This window comes from Heterodontus francisci, chromosome 8 (genome assembly GCF_036365525.1).
Source record: "Heterodontus francisci isolate sHetFra1 chromosome 8, sHetFra1.hap1, whole genome shotgun sequence".
NCBI lineage: Eukaryota > Metazoa > Chordata > Chondrichthyes > Heterodontiformes > Heterodontidae > Heterodontus > Heterodontus francisci.
Genome location: NC_090378.1, coordinates 28,831,599 through 28,848,669, shown reverse-complemented (window position 1 = coordinate 28,848,669; position 17,071 = coordinate 28,831,599). Strand labels below are relative to the sequence as shown.

General features: G+C 44.0%; 1 protein-coding gene across 1 annotated transcript in view; it reads right to left on the bottom strand.

Annotated features, from left to right (window-relative positions):
- LOC137372494 (phospholipid phosphatase-related protein type 4-like) overlaps window positions 1-17,071 on the bottom strand; it is a 76,537-nt gene that overhangs the window by 3,397 nt on the left and 56,069 nt on the right. The window contains exons 5-6 of the mRNA XM_068036363.1: window positions 14,047-14,104; window positions 414-587 (exon numbers count right to left, since the gene is read on the bottom strand). Of these exons, the coding sequence (XP_067892464.1) occupies window positions 414-587; window positions 14,047-14,104 (232 nt within the window). The remainder of the gene's footprint in view (window positions 1-413; window positions 588-14,046; window positions 14,105-17,071) is intronic.

The window sequence follows — 17,071 nt, the reverse complement described above, 5'->3', positions numbered from 1 at the left end:
GGTCGCATGCTGCGCATAATTTTCCAATCCTCTAAATGGATGGTTGGAATTTTGTGCCAATCATAAAATAGCAATCCCAATTAGGAATCCTGGGCAATCGTGTGTGTTCCCTAACCCTGAAGGTTGATGCCTGTTTTAGGGTCCTTCTACTTCCTCTATCAGAGATCAACCAACCCATCACTGACTAAGGTTCTGAGCCTTGATCTTTCTGGTTAATACAGCGAAATGGACCAACATATCCATCTAGATTTTCTATAGAGGTTTCTTCCAATCTACTGCTGTAACCTCACCAAGAGATTATTGACCACCAGAGAAACATCATAAACATCTAAAAGAGGGCCATTTCTAAAATCAATGAGTACACAACATCAGGAATGATATCCTTGTAACAAACTGTAAGATGTGACACTTACCAAATAGACAGCAATTCCTCCTCCTATCATAAATCCACAGTACACATCGATCGGATGATTCTTGTACTGGATAATGCGTGTTAAACCAGAGATCACTGCACAGATGATAAAGGTGAAGACCAACAGTGGCTTGAGGAGTTTGGAGGAGTCTGTCAGGGTTGCATTGAAATACATCTAAATGATAAACAACGAATGATAAAAACTACATCAGTTTTGAATTGAACTAAGACTATTGCCTTGTTTTACTGAGCCCCACACAAACATTCATGAAAATCATTGAATTTTATTTAATTACATTGCTGAATACTAGAGTCATAGAATTTGCAGCACAGGAGGAGCCCATTCAGGCAATTGTGCCAGCACTAGTTTTTCAACTGCACTTGTCTATTGCCCTGCCCTTTCCTCATATCATGTTCTTCCTTTTTAAAAGTGTATCCAATTCCATTTTGAATGATGCAATTGCCGATATGTGGTAAAGTAATCTCTGATTCTGCCAGAGTGAAGTTATGCATCAAGTGCAGTTGCATGATTCACTGTCACTGGCTAGCTTACTGCAAAGAGGGAGCGGGGTGTGTAAGTCTCTCCTGCCAGTACACAGCCTCTGCATCACCAAGACCCCTTTTGTGCCTCCTCACAGTGACACACGGCAACTAGGTCCCTGCAGTCCTAGACTCAACTGCAGAGGTTTTCAAAGGAACCTTGGCCCCCAAAGATGTGATATACAGGCCCTCCTGTGTGTGGGCACACCCTGGCATCCATCAAGCAGGTACAAGCTATGGGTCAAAAAGTACCCACTGCCTGTGTGCCTGGCTCAGGAGAGTCAAAGACACTGGAGTGGAGTCCTTTAGGCGGCTGGTGATCCCGTTAAGCAGGCACCTTCCGATAACTCCTGCAACCCAATGGGCTCTAGAAGTAGGGGCTCCCACCCTTCCTCTGGATTTAATCTATAAGGTTGAGAGGGAGATGCAGATGCTGGGCAAGTCTGTGTCTCCAAATTCTGCTAGGTTATATATGGCCAAAAAACAATGGAAAGGACATTTTACCCATAAAAAAAAAACAAATGGAGAGGACACTCCATCCTTACTCTTACCAGTGAGGGGACCAACAAGGAAGGTAGTTTATGGGTTATAAGCCCAGCTCGACTTTTTTTTTTATTCGTTCGTGGGATGTGGGCATCTAGGCCAGCATTTATTGCCCATCCTAATTGCCCTTGAGAAGGGGGTGGTGAGCTGCCTTCTTGAACCACTGCAGAACACATGGGGTAGGTAGACCCAAAATGCTGTTAGGTAGGGAGTTCCAGGATTTTAACCCAGCGACAGTGAAGGACTGGCGTAAGGGAAGGGCGTCATGGGCTGTCTCTGATAGTGGAAGGATCATCACATTCTATTGGTCAGTCACCGCCCATCTCAAGCTGGGCAGCCAACATCTGCCTTTCTGTATGGCAGCATGAGGATTAGGAATCCTATCCTGACAAGCAGATGGTAAATGGTCACCCAAGAAACAAAAGGTGAAGATTCTCCATCTTCGAAGCTGGAATGTCAGGATTATGTGTCTTGGCATGTAAGAGGACTTGCAGTCAACAGACAATGTACATAAGGCAGCATTGATTGATCGTGCGCTACACAAGTTCAACATTGACGTTACTATTCTCCAAGAGACTAGATTGGCTGACCCTAGATCAATAAGCGAGGCCAATTATTCCTTCATTTGTCATGGCATAAGTCCAGATGACCACCGTGAACATGGAGTGGGCTTTGCTGTCTACAACAGATTGATGCAGATAATTGAGATGCCTGTCGCAACTTCTGAATGCCTCATATCTCTTCATCTATCATCAGATAGAGGTTTTGTCACCATCATCTGCACTTATGCACCAATCTTGTACGCCAATGGCGAAGACGCAGATCACTTTTACGACACTCTAGATGATATTCTGGAGCATCTGCCACATGGAGAAAAGTTATTTCTCCTAGAGACTTTAACACAAGAGTTGGATCAGACAGAGTTTCACGGCAAATGCATCTTGGTCATCATAGCATTGGCAAGATGAACGAAAATGGACAGCAGCTGCTAGAACTTTGTGAACGGCGTGAACTTTGTGTTACCAACACCTTCTTCCAGGGCAGATATCAGCACAAGGAGTCATAGCACCATCCGAAATCTGGCCACTAGCACCAACTTGACCTGATAATCATCAGAAGATGTGATCTGTCCAGCATTCTTCACACCCACATCTATCACAGTGCAGATTGTGATACCGATCATCGGCTTGTCAGTAGAATGGTGAAGGTGCAACCAAGGAAAATACACAAGTCTAAACACAATAGCATGCCGCGCATCAAAATTCCATGCACAAGGTATGACGACAAATGTCAGAAGTTCTCAGAAGCTCTCAGGCAGTCCCTTCCACCTGAGGGCTCACCAGAAAATGCTAATGAAGCATGGAAGTCTCTGCAATTAATCATCTACGAAGCTACAGTAACCACATTTTGCAAAGGAAGAAACAGGAACAAAGATTAGTTTGTTACAGAAATGACACCAGTCATTGAAATGAAGAGTGCAGCTCACCTGGCTTACAGCCTGGCTCCTAACTCTAAAAGACATGACAAACTCATATTATCAAGGCAGTTGTGCAGAAGACAGCAAGGTACTGTGTCAACAAGTATTGTATCAATCTATGCGAAGAAATACAAACTGCTAGTGACATTGGTAATGCTTGCACTGTGGATGATGGTATCAAAAGAGCATTCATCCCTACCATTACCAAAGTTGCTCCTCTGAAATCCACAGATTGGGAAGTACTCATTGATAGGAAGAAGCAAATGGCCCACCAGCTAACATAGGAGTGTACCTCCACACACGATCAGACGGGAAATTCCTCAACCTATCAAGACTGAAAGTCAAGACAAGCTCTGAGCTATACTCACGTGAGATGGATATCTGTCTGCCTTTGCTTGATGATCTTCTGCAGCTACCTGTCATGTATAAGCTTGATGCAGAACTCTCATTACTTGAGTTTGAAAAGGCCATTGAATGTGGTCAGCAGCAAGGAAAGCAGCTGGAAAGGACAGAATACCAGCTGAGCTACTTAAGAATGGAAAGCCCCACTTACTACCATATCTCCACGACTTCCTCCTCATCTGCTGGACAGAAGGCTATCCCACAGGATATGTGTGACGCAAACATCATCATGTTATACAAGAATAAAGATGATTGAGAGGATTGCAACAACTACCAGGACATCTCACTCCTCAGCGTCACTGAGAAGGCCTTTGCCAGAATCATTCTAATAAGACTTCATGACCAGTCAACAGATTATACCCAGGGGCACAATGTGGCTTCAGAGCAGGCAGATCCACGGTAGACATGATCTTCTCCCTACGTCAGCTTCAAAAGTGCAGAGAGCAGCAAACACCACTCTACCTTGCTTTTGTGGATCTCACCAAAGCATTTGACACCATGAGCAGGATGGGCTTCTACCGGATACTAGAGAAAATCAGCTGTCCTCCCAAGCTTTGCAGTCTCGTATGGTCCTTCCACGATAACATGCAGGGCACCATTCAGTTTGAAGGCTTCAACTCTGACGGTTTTGAGATCAAGAATGGGGTGAAACAGGGCTGCGTCTTAGCCCCTACTCTGTTTTGTATCTTTTTTTTCTGTCCTCCTGAACTATGCTTTCCCTGCCAACATGGAAGGAGTGTACCTCCACACATGATCAGACAGGAAATTCCTCAACCTATCAAGGCTGAAAGTCAAGACAAAAGTGCGGCATGTTCTGATCAGAGAACTTCTGTATGCTAATGATGCTGCACTAGTTGCCTAGACAGAAGACCAGCTCCAAAGGTTCATGGACTGTCTGTGATCAGACTCAACACACCACTAGAAGCAGTCAGCAAATTCTGCTACCTTGGATCTACTGCGACACACAAACTGTCTCTTGATGAACAGCTCAGCACATGCCTTGGACCAACCTTTGCCAACAAAATGGGCATGGAAAAACAACAAACTGACCCACAGGATCAAGAGGCTTATCTACAAGGCCTGTATCCTCAGCACATTGCTGTATGGCAGCAAAACCTGGACAACTTACACCTACCAAGAAAAAAGGCTCAATAACTTCCATCTCCAGTGTCTATGACACATCCTTGGCATCACATGGAAAGACAAAATACCATTCGGTATTGGCTATTCGAGGGAAAACATGCCAAGCATGCTAGCACTATTCAAGCAAAGGAGACTTTGCTGGCTTGGGCATTTGCACAGGATGGAAGATGGCTGCATCCCCAAGGATTTGCTATATGGGGAGGCAGCCCATGCCACAACACCAGCAGGGCACCCAAAGCTCCGATTCAAGGATGCTGTAAAAAGAGACATTAATCGTGACAAGCGGAACACTCTAGTTGACAAATGGATGCAAATGGCGACACCAGCTGTGGGCAAGAATTCGCCACCATGTCGACACATGGTTTCAGAAGCTCCAAAGCAGACGCCAGCCCTGCCAACAAGGCGTCAGCAGAGATCATCTCGCACCACCGGCAAGGGTGTGGCACTTATGGCAGACTTTGCCTTTTCAGAATTGGCTTGTTCAGCCATCAAAAGAATTGCAGCAGATGGTATCAATTCTTCTTTATTTTTTGGCCTCCTTGTCTCGGGAGACAATGGGTAAGCGCCTGGAGGTGGTCAGTGGTTTGTGGAGCAGCGCCTGGAGTGGCCATAAAGGCCAATTCTCGAGTGACAGACTCTTCCACAGGCACTGCAGAAAAAATTGTTTGTCGGGGCTGTTACACAGTTGGCTCTCCCCTTGCGCTTCTGCCTTTTTTCTTGCCAACTGCTCAGTCTCTTCGACTCGCCACACTTTAGCCCTGCCTTTATGGCTGCCCGCCAGGTCTGGCGATCGCTGGCAACTGACTCCCACGACTTGTGATCAATGTTACAGGACTTCATGTCAGGACTTCAGGGGCACCAATATCCTGGGCGGGAGGTTTGCTAGAGCTCTTCGGGAGGGTTTAAACTAGTTTGGCAGGGGGATGGGAACCAGAGCTACGGATCAGTGGATGGGGTAGCTGTTGAACAGGAAGATACAGAGTGCAGAGAGTCTGTGAGGAAGGTTAGACAGTTGACAGGGAAAAGTTGCAGCCATAATGATGGGTTGAAGTGTGTCTATTTTAATGCAAGAAGTGTCAGGAATAAGGGTGATGAACTTAGAGCATGGATCAGTACTTGGAGCTACGATGTTGTGGCCATTACGGAGACTTGGATATCACAGGGGCAGGAATGGATGTTGCATGTTCCCGGGTTTAGATGTTTCAAAAGGAATAGGGAGTGAGATAAAAGAGGTGGGGGAGTGGCATTGCTAATCAGGGATAGTATCACAGCTGCAGAAAGGGAGGTCGTCGAGGAGGGTTTGTCTACTGAGTCATTATGGGTGGAAGTCAGAAACAGGAAAGGAGCAGTCACTTTATTGGGAGTTTTCTATAGACCCCCCAATAGCAGCAGAGACATGGAGGAACAGATTGGGAGGCAGATTTTAGAAAGGTGCAGAAGTAACAGGGTTGTTGTCATGGGTGACTTCAACTTCCCGAATATTGATTAAAACCTCCTTAGTGCAAATAGCTTGGATGGAGCAGTTTTTGTCAGGTGTGTCCAGGATGGTTTCCTGACTCAATATGTAGATAGGCCGACTGGAGGGGAGGCTTTGTTGGATTTGGTGCTTGGCAACGAACCAGGCCAGGTGGCAGATCTCTCGGTGGAAGCGCATTTCGGTGATAGTGATCACAACTCCCTGACCTTTACATCGTCATGAAGAGGGACAGGAGCAGACGGGATGGGAAAATATTTAATTGGGGGAGGGGGAATTACAATCCTATTAGGCAGGAACTGGGGAGCATAAATTGGGAACAGATGTTCTCAGGGAAATGCACAACAGAAATGTGGAGGTTGTTTAGGGAGCACTTGCTGCGACTGTTGGATAGGTTTGTCCCAATGAGGCAAGGAAGGGATGGTAGGGTGAAGGAACCTTGGATGACAAGAGATGTGGAACAGCTAGTCAACAGGAAGAAGGAAGCTTACTTAAGGTTGAGGAAGCAAGGATCAGAAAGGGCTCTAGAGGGTTACAAGGTAGCCAGGAAGGAACTGAAGAATGGACTTAGGAGAGCTAGAAGGGGACATGAAAAAGTCTTGGCGGGTAGGATTAAGGAAAATCCCAAGGCGTTCTACACTTATGTGAGGAACAAGAGGATGGCCAGAGTGAGGGTAGGGCTGATCAGGGATAGTGGAGGGAACTTGTGCCTGGAGTCGGAGGAGGTAGGGGAGGTCCTAAATGAATACTTTGCTTCAGTATTCACTAGTGAGAGGGACCTGGTCGTTTGTGAGGACAGCGTGAAACAGGCTGATATGCTCGAACAGGTTGACGTTAAGAGGGAGGATATTGTGGAAATTTTGAAAGACATGAGGACAGGTAAGTCCTCGGGGCCAGACGGAATATACCCAAGGATATTACGGGAAGCGAGGGAAGAGATTGCCACGCCTTTGGCGATGATCTTTGCGTCCTTACTGTCCACTGGAGTAGTACCAGATGATTGGAGGGTGGCAAATGTTATTCCCTTGTTCAAGAAAGGGAATAGGGATAACCCTGGGAATTATAGACCAGTCAGTCTTACGTCGGTAGTGGGCAAATTATTGGAGAGGATTCTGAGAAACAGGATTTATGATTATTTGGAAAAGCATAGTTTGATTAGAGACAGTCAGCATAGCTTTGAGAGGGGCAGGTCATGCCTCACAAGCCTTATTGAATTCTTTGAAGATGTGACAAAACACATTGATGAAGGAAGAGCAGTGGATGTGGTGTATATGGATTTTAGCAAGGCGTTTGATAAGGTTCCCCATGGTAGGCTCATTCAGAAAGTGAGGAGGCATGGGATACAGGGAAAGTTGACTGTCTGGACACAGAATTGGCTGGTCCATAGAAGACAGAGGGTGGTAGTAGATGGAAAGTATTCAGCCTGGTGCTCGGTGACCAGTGATGTTCCGCAGGGATCTGTTCTGGGATCTCTGCTCTTTGTCATTTTTATAAATGACTTGGATGAGGAAGTGGAAAGTTGGGTTAGCAAGTTTGCCAATGACACGAAGGTTGCTGGAGTTGTGGATAGTGTGGAAGGCTGTTGTAGGTTGCAACGGGACATTGACAGGATGCAGAGCTGGGCTGAGAAGTGGCAGATAGAGTTCAACCTGGAAAACTGTGAAGTGATTCATTTTGGAAGGTCGAATTTGAATGCAGAATACAGGCTTAAAGACAGGATTCTTGGCAGTGTGGAGGAACAGAGGGATCTTGGGGTCCATGTCCATAGATCGCTCAAAGTTGCCACCCAAGTTGATAGGGTTGTTAAGAAGGCGTATGGTGTGTTGGCTTTCATTAACAGGGGGATTGAGTTTAAGAGCCGCGAGGTTATGCTGCAGCTCTATAAAGCCCTGGTTAGACCACACTTGGAATATTGTGTTCAGTTCTGGTCGCCTCATTATAGGAAGGATGTGGAAGCTTTAGAGAGGGTGCAGAGGAGATTTACCAGGATGCTGCCTGGACTGGAGGGCATGTCTTACGAAGAAAGATTGAGGGAACTGGGGCTTTTCTCATTGGAGCGAAGAAGGATGAGAGGTGACTTGATAGAGGGGTACAAGATGATAAGAGGCATAGATAGAGTTGATAGCCAGAGATTTTTTCCCAGGGCGGAAAGGGCTATCACCAGGGGGCATAATTTTAAGGTGATTGGAGGAAGGTTTCGGGGAGATGTCAGAGGTAGGTTCTTTACACAGAGAGTGGTGGGTGCGTGGAATGCACTGCCAGCGGTGGTAGTAGAAGCAGATACATTAGGGACATTTAAGCGACTCTTGGATAGGTACATGGATGATAGTAGAATGAAGGGTATGTCGGTAGTTTGATCTTAGAACCACTCAGCAGGTCTGGCAGCATCTGTGAAAAGAGAAGCAGAGTTAACATTTCGGGTCAGTGACCCGAAACGTTAACTCTGCTTCTCTTTTCACAGATGCTGCCAGACCTGCTGAGTGATTCCAGCATTTCTTGTTTTTATTTCAGATTTCCAGCATCCGCAGTATTTTGCTTTTATTTTAGAGTTTGATCTTAGAGTAGGTTAAAGGTTCGGCACAACACCGTGGGCCGAAGGGCCTGTACTGTGCTGTACTGTTCTATGTTCTATGTTCTATGTTTGCAGATGTCTTTAAAGCAGAGTCATGGATGGCCGGTAGGTCTGATACCAGTAGCAAGCTCGCTGTACAATGTGTCCTTGGGGATCCTGCCATCTTCCATGCGGCTCACATGGCCAAGCCATCTCAAGCGCCACTGTCTCAGTAGTGTGTATAAGCTGGGGATGTTGGCCGCCTCAAGGACTACTGTGTTGGAGATGCGGTCCTGCCACCTGATGCCAAGGATTCTCCGGAGGCAGCGAAGATGGAATGAATTGAGACGTTGCTCTTGCTGACATACATTGTCCAGGCCTCGCTGCCGTAGAGCAAGGTACTGAGGACACAGGCTTGATACACGCGGACTTTTGCGTTCCGTGTCAGTGTGCCATTTTCCCACACACTCTTGGCCAGTCTGGACATAGCAGTGGAAGCCTTTCCCATGCGCTTGTTGATTTCTGCATCGAGAGACAGGTTACTGGTGATAGTTGAGCCTAGGTAGGTGAACTCTTGAACCACTTCCAGAGCGTAGTCGCCAATATTGATGGATGGAGCATTTCTGACGTCCTGTCCCATGATGTTCGTTTTCTTGAGGCTGATGGTTAGGCCAAATTTGTTGCAGGCAGCCACAAACCTGTCAATGAGACTCTGCAGACACTCTTCAGTGTGAGATGTTAGTGCAGCATCGTCAGCAAAGAGGAGTTCCCTGATGAGGACTTTCCGTACTTTGGTCTTCGCTCTTAGATGGGCAAGGTTGAACAACCTGCCACCTAATCTTGCATGGAGGAAAATTCCTTCTTCTGAAGACTTGAACGCACGTGAGAGCAGCAGGGAGAAGAAAATCCCAAACAGTGTAGGTGCGAGAACACAGCCCTGTTTCATGCCACTCAGGATAGGAAACAGGTCTGATGAGGCGCCACTATGCTGAATTGTGCCTTTCATATTGTCATGGAATGAGGTGATGATACTTAGTAGCTTTGGTGGACATCCGATCTTTTCTAGTAGTCTGAAGAGGCTTTGGTGAGATCAATGAAAGCAACGTCAAGGGGCATCTGTTGTTCGCGGCATTTCTCCTGTAGCTGACGAAAGGAGAACAGCATGTCAGTGGTCGATCTCTCTGCTCGAAAGCCATACTGTGCCTCAGGGTAGACACGCTCAGCCAGCTTCTGGAGCCTGTTTAAAGCCACTCAGGCGAAGACTTTCCCCACTATGCTGAGCAGGGAGATTCCACGGTAGTTGTTGCAGTCACCGCGGTCACCTTTGTGTTTATAGAGGGTGATGATATTGGCATCGCGCATGTCCTGTGGTACTGCTCCCTTGTCCCAGCACAGGCAAAGCAGTTCGTAGAGTGCTGAGAGTATGGCAGGCTTAGCACTCTTGATTATTTCAGGGGTAATGCCGTCCTGGGCTGCATTGAGGGTGGTCTCAGTGACAACATTCTCCCTGGAGTACAGTTCTAGGTAGTGCTCAACCCAGCGGTCCATTTGCTTGCGTTGGTCAGTGATTGTGTCCCCTGATTTAGATTTGAGGGGGGTGATCTTCTTGATGGTTGGCCCAAAAGCTCTCTTAATGCCATCTGATGTTTCCGGTGTCTGAGGCCAGCTGAATATGACTGCATAGGTGTTGCCAGTCGTCATTTGCGCAGTGCCTGGCTGTTCTTTGTGCAGCGCTTCTGGCTGTTTTAAGTGCTACGGATGTTAACTCGCTGGGGGCTTTTTTGTAGTTCAGCAGTGCAATGCGCTTAGCGGCTATGACAGGTTCCAGCTCTTCAAAATGAGTTTGAAACCAGTCTGCATTCCGCTTCACACGTTTGCCATAGGTGGTCATGGCTGACTCATAGATGGCTTCCCTGATGTGGGCCCACTTGGTCTCTGCATCCCCTGTAGGAGTGTTTTGAAGGGCTTTTTCAAGTGAATTTAGAAACTTATGTAACAGCTGTGGATAAGAAATTCTGCTAGTGTTGATGCGCAGGCAGCCCTTCTGCTTGGAGTGATGCAGCTTCTTTGGTTTGAGTCTAACCTTGCTGCACACCAGGAGTGGTCAGTGTCGCAGTCCACACTGTGGAAGCTGCGCGTGATTTGAACGCTGTTTAAAGAGGCTCGCCTTGCGACGATGAGGTCCAGCTGGTGCCAACGACGTGATCTTGGGTGCCTCCATGAAACCTGGTGACAGGGTTTAGTATGAAAGAACGAGTTGGTGATGCAGAGGTTCTGATAGGTACACAACTCAAGCAGTCTCTGTCCATTCTCATTCATCCTTCTATTGCCATAACGCCCAAGGCAGGAGGGCCATGATTCATGTTCGGCCCCAATCCTGGTATTAAAGTCCCCCAGCAGGAACAGATGTTCGGTATTGGGATGCTACTAATAATATTATGGAGTCCCTCGTAGAACTGGTCTTTATCTTCAGGTGGAGAGCAGAGTGTTGGAGCATAGATGCTGAGTAGGTGTACTGGACCAGAGGCGGTGAGCAGTCGGATGGACAGTATGCGTTCCGAGCCATTTGAAGGTGGCTCTATCATGCTGAGCAAAGAGTTTCTGATGGCGAAGCCCACTCCATGATATCATTAGACCTCACCGATGTTCTGAGGGTGCATTCCCATCATCTCTTGCAGATGGAAAGATGCAAACCATAGTCTCTGTCTCAATTCCCAATATGTGGTAAAGCAATTTATGTTGTCGACATTCCACTGTGTGCTAAAAAAAATTCTAATATCCTTTGCATTCTTCTAATGGTAATCCTCAGAATATTTATTATCAATTCACCAGCTGTAATGAGGCAGCTTTTCACTATTTACCTTCTCAAAATCTTTCATAATTTTGAAAAGTTCCATTAGATCACTCATTCAGCTTCTCAATTCCATTGAAAAAAAAAGCCTTGCACCATAACAAAAATCTTGTATTCCTGGTATCACACTCATAAATCTTCTCTGTATCCTTTCCATGGCTATATACCCTTTTATTATAATGTAGAGCCCAGAATTCATGCAATCCCACTATGGCTAATCAATATCTTGTATAAATCCAACATTACTTTATTGCTTTTCTATTCAATGCCCCTACCTAAAAATCTAGAATCCCCTTTGCCTTATTTGTGGCATTATCAATCTGCATGCTAACATTCAACGACATATCTGCACCTCCTGATCTCTCTGTCCCACTTGTCATGATTAATGTCTCTTTTGACAGCATCCTTGAATCAGAGTTTTGGATGCCCTGCTGGTCTCCACTATTACTATTTAGAGTGCAATTCTTTTGTCCAAAATGCACTGTTTTATATTTCTCTACATTAATCTGCACCTGGCACTTCTGTGCCCACTCTACTGGCTTGTCTATGTCTGCCTGCAATTTCCTCCTTTTTGGCATTCCCCCTAGTTTACTGTCATCGGCATACTTTGATATCATTTGTCTAGTACAGATATCCAAATTATCTATATAAGCAGAAAAGAAAAGTCCCAGCACAGTTCCCTAGGATACATATCCTGTTTAGCCCATTTATATTGGACTAGTTAACATCACTACTGAAGTAGTACTGAGAGGAATTTCAGATCAACATGTTAAGTGTTTGTATGTTTGTAGGCTTAAGGCATAACTTCAGGGCTACTGGTTAAATAGCACGGTACAATAATATTTCCTTAATAACGTTGAAGAAACTGTTAGTGCGAGTTGGAACTGAACAATTGATCACATAAATATTCTTGGACAAAATATATTAGAACCATAAAATTGCTGTTATGCTTAAATGATGTAGCTTTGTTACATTTTGCTAATTGTCTTTCAGTATAAAGCATAATTTAAACATCACTAGCATAAATGATACAATATTAAACTAAGTGCAGGAACAGAGACCTGGGGGTGTACGTACAGAAATTTTTGAAGATGGCAGGGCAAGTTGAAAAGACTGTTAAAAAAGTGTGAGGTATCCTTGGCTTTATAAATAGAAGCAGAATACAAAAGCAAGGAGGTTTATGCTAAATCTTTATAAGTCACTGGTTAGGCCCCAGCTGAAGTATTGTGTCCAATTCTGGGCATCACACTTTCGAAAGGCTATCAGGGCCTTTGAAAGGATGCAGAAGAGATTTACTAGAATGGTACCCCATGGATTCCATTACGTGGATAGATTGGAGAAGCTGAGGTTGTTCACCTTCGAGAAGAGAAAGTTAAGAGATTTGATAGAGGTGTTCAAAATCATTAAGGGTTCTGATAGAGTAAATAAGGAGAAATTGTTTCCAGTGGCAGAAGGGTCAGTAACCAACATACAGATTTAAGCTAATTGGCAGACAAACTAAAGATGAGATGAGAATTTTTTTAATCTGCTATGCTGTTATGATCTGGAGTGCACTGTCTCAGAGGGTGAAGGAAGTAGATTCAATAATAACTTTCAAAGGGAATTGAATAAATACTTGAAGGGGAAAATGTTGCAGGTCTATGGACAGTCAGCAGGGGAGTGTGACTAATTGGATAGCGTTTTCAAAGAGCCAGCACAGCCATGATGGGCCAATTGGTCTCTTTTAGTGCTGTATCATTCTATGATAAGCTGCCAAGTACTGTCTGGGGAGGACCAGGGGACATGAGTTTAAACTATGTAAGATGCTAGGCTGTTCTACCTTTCTCAGAGAGTAATGAGCATCTGAAATACATTGGCAGCTGATGTGGTAGGTGCTGACTCTCTGCATGCCTTCAAAATGGAGCTGGACCTGTTCTTGACTGGGGCAGAAATCATTTCACATAGAGGACAAGTGTCTTCCTAGATAATGCTTGGACTGGTTTTGACTGTAAGAGTTGGAGAGGACTTTTCCAGAGTATGTTTCGATTATTGGTCCTGGGTTTTTTTTTCTCAACAGCAACAATAGCAACTTATATTTATATAGTGCCTTTAACATAATAAAACATCCCAAGGTACTTTACAGAAGTATTATAAAACAAAGTATGACACTAAGCCACAAAAGGAGATATTAAGTCAGATGACCAAAATCTTGGTCAAAAAGGTGGGTTTTAAGAAGTACCTTCAAGGAGGAAAGTGAGGTAGAGAGGTGGAGAGGTATAGGGAGGGTTTTCAAGAGTTTGGGTCCTAGGGTACCGAAGGTGCAGCCACTAGTGGTGGAGTGATTAGAAATCAGGGATGCATAAGAGGCCAGAATTACAGGAGATTACATAGATGGGGTGACGGGGAAGGGAGGAATGTTTAATCATGATGGTCCGGCCAACATGATATGGGTCAGGCACAACAGAACAGCTGGTCTTTTCCTGCCCATCAATTTCATATGCTCATATTTTAATTCTTTCTAATTTTCACACTGATCATTTCACCTACTAATGAGGGTTGCAGCTAATTTACATAGCAGATTAAGATCTTACTCACAATTAATAATTAACTGACAGATTCTACTCTGTACTGGTTTTGACACTATAGATCACACAAGGCAGCCCTGATTACTTACAGAAACATACACAGCTGCGAAGGCTGCAAGCGTAGCGTGCTGAGATGGAAAGGATTTTCTGCAAAGAGAAAAACAACAACTTAATTATGATGTTGATGTTTTAGTCATTTATGAGTGAATTATTGGAGTGCTGAATAATTTCAATCCCAGAGACAAGTGTAATTCAACTGAGTTATACTACCTACGTAACTTTGTTCTGTAGCTGCTGTGAATTTTATTAATTTGCCCAAACATTTGCCTGTGCTATACAATAAGACTGGACAATTAACCATTAAATCTGCACAGAATACCAGTTGTGTAGCCAATTAAGTTTAATTTTTAAAGAATTTATCTTTATATTAAATTGAGGAGTATTGATATATATACACATTTTATAATGGGCATCCATTATATACATTTTGTATAAAGTACATTGTATAATGTTCCAACTATAGACACAAACTACTTTCTTAGAGACAATCTGTGATTCTTAAAAATATATGCACCAAATCATCAAATCAAGGAATTCCTGATACATAGAGATAGAAATTACTTAAGGCACATTTTACTGATGGTAATAATCTTCTGCATTTGCTACCTGACACCGGATTGATTTTTTGGGAAAATGAGAATTAAATGATTTAATCTACAAAAAGTGCTGTTAATATTTTCCCATTACAGGTAGACTTTTAAATCATCAATTTTAAGACAACACACAATTTTTCATAATGTGAAATCTTTATTAGCAAATATGACATTGAATATGTCTCCATAAGGAAATAAAATATCATAATTTAATATTAAGATTTTTTCAGTCACTCCCTTCCTGTTGAATTTGTCAGACTCCTCCATTTTACATCTTAAGCAAACCCTGTTTCTTAATTTCAGCTTAAGTAGCATCTTGTTCCATGATCTGTTGACTTTCTGCATGGCTGTATAGTTATTTACATCACATGTCACACAGTCATGTTAGCATTACTGAACCTTCTGTCTGCTTATATTAAATATTGAATTTTGAACAACCACCAATATTTTTCAACTGCAATACTCTTAAAAGGTCAGTGCTAAAAATATCACCTCCCTATATTGCAGTCAACTGTCACGGGGTTTAAATGAAAGCAAATAAAATGATTTAGAAAGCATCTGTTGACTTGTTTTTAACAGTTGTGTAGATGTAGTCATTTTGAAAGCAGCTTTACTTCTACTCAAACTAACCTCTTAAGGTGGTCTTTAGTGAATATATCAAGGAAGAACATTTTGCTAAGTATTAAGTAGATTGTGGCACCTGAACATACTTCAACATGTCAATCTAGTCATGCTACAGAATACTAAGGTTTCTACTTCCCACTTCATTCAGTTAAAAATTGAGCTAATTGACATTACGTAGGGTTTCCAATGGCTATGGCCTATTCCTCTACAGACTAAGAAAGTCCTAGTCCTCAGATGCTGAAGCACTGAAAAATTCACTCTTGTTTTAAAACCTAAAAGTTCCTCTTTATTTTTGTTCTGTCTTAGCCAAAGCAAGAGAAGCCAGGGCTGAGAAATGGACCATTTTTCCACTATTGTTATCAAGGGTATTCTTACACACTGCAAAATGATGATCATCATCCCTTCCACTATGTTGTTGTTTCTGCTTATTTATCTTTAATAAACTTAAATTAAAATGATGTGATGGGCTCTAATGAATAACTTACGGGAATTAAGCAGGACAATGACGGCGAATAGATGTGTATTCTAATGTTTATGCTGTCTGGAGATTTACCTTACGAGGGGAATTGAGTTCAACGTAAGGTCCGAAAGTACAGCCAACAAAGAAAGCAGCAGGCAGTATGGTTAACATGCAACATGGGATTTAGTTATCATTATTTTATGAGGTGAAAATTGCCTTGTGAACTAATGAATATCATTGAGTGAATATACTGGCACAAAAAATGTGGCATAGCAGCTGCATGTGTTTAACTTGAGATTACTTGAAATTTAGCAATGTGTGTGTTTTTAAAATTTATTTCATGGGATGTGGGTGTCGCTGGCCAGGCCAGCATTTGTTGCCCATCCCTAATTGCCCTTGAGAAGGTGGTGGTGAGCTGCCTTCTTGAACTGCTGCAGTCCATGTGGGGTAGGTACACCCACAGTGCTGTTAGAAAGGGAGTTCTAGGATTTTGATCCAATGACAATACAGGAAGAGCAATATATTTCCAAGTCAGGGAGGTGAGTAGCTTGGAGGTGAACTTGCAGGTAGTGGTGTTCCCATGCATCTGCTGCCCTTGTCCTTCTAGGTGGCAGAGGTTGTGGGTTTGGAAGGTGCTGTCTAAGGAGCCTTGGTGTATTGGGGCAGAGCATCTTGTAGATGGTACATACTGCTGCCACTGTGTGTCGGTGGTGGAGGGAGTGAATGTTTGTGGATGGGGTGACAATCAAGCAGGCTGCTTTGTCCTGGATGGTGTTGAACTTCTTGAGTGTTATTGGAGCTGCACCCATCCAGGCAAGTATAGAGTATTCCATCACACTCCTGACTTGTACCTTGTAGATGGCGGACAGACTTTGGCGAGTCAGGAGGTGAGTTACTCACCTCAGGATTCCAAGCCTCTGACCTGCTCTTGTAGCCACAATATTTATATGGCTACTCCAGTTCAGTTTCTGGTCAGGGCAGATCTGATTGTAACTTCTGATTGGCTCCTTGATACCATAGTCAGTCAAATGCTGCCTTCAGTTGTTTCTTGATATCACGTGGAGTGAATCGGTTTGGCTGAAGACTGACATCTGTGATGCTGGGGACTTCAGGTGGAGGCCGAGATGGATCATCAACTCGGCACTTCTGGCTGTTGCAAATGCTTCAGCCTTATTTTTTGCACTGATATGCCGAGCTCCCGCATCTTTGAGGATGGGGATATTTGTGGAGCCACCTCCTTCAGTTAGTTGTTTATTTGCCCACCACCATTCATGGCTGGATGTGGCAGGACTGCAGAGCTTAAATCTGATTGGTTGGTTATGGGATCGCTTAGCTCTGTCTATTGTATGCTACTTACGCTATTTGGCACACAAGTAG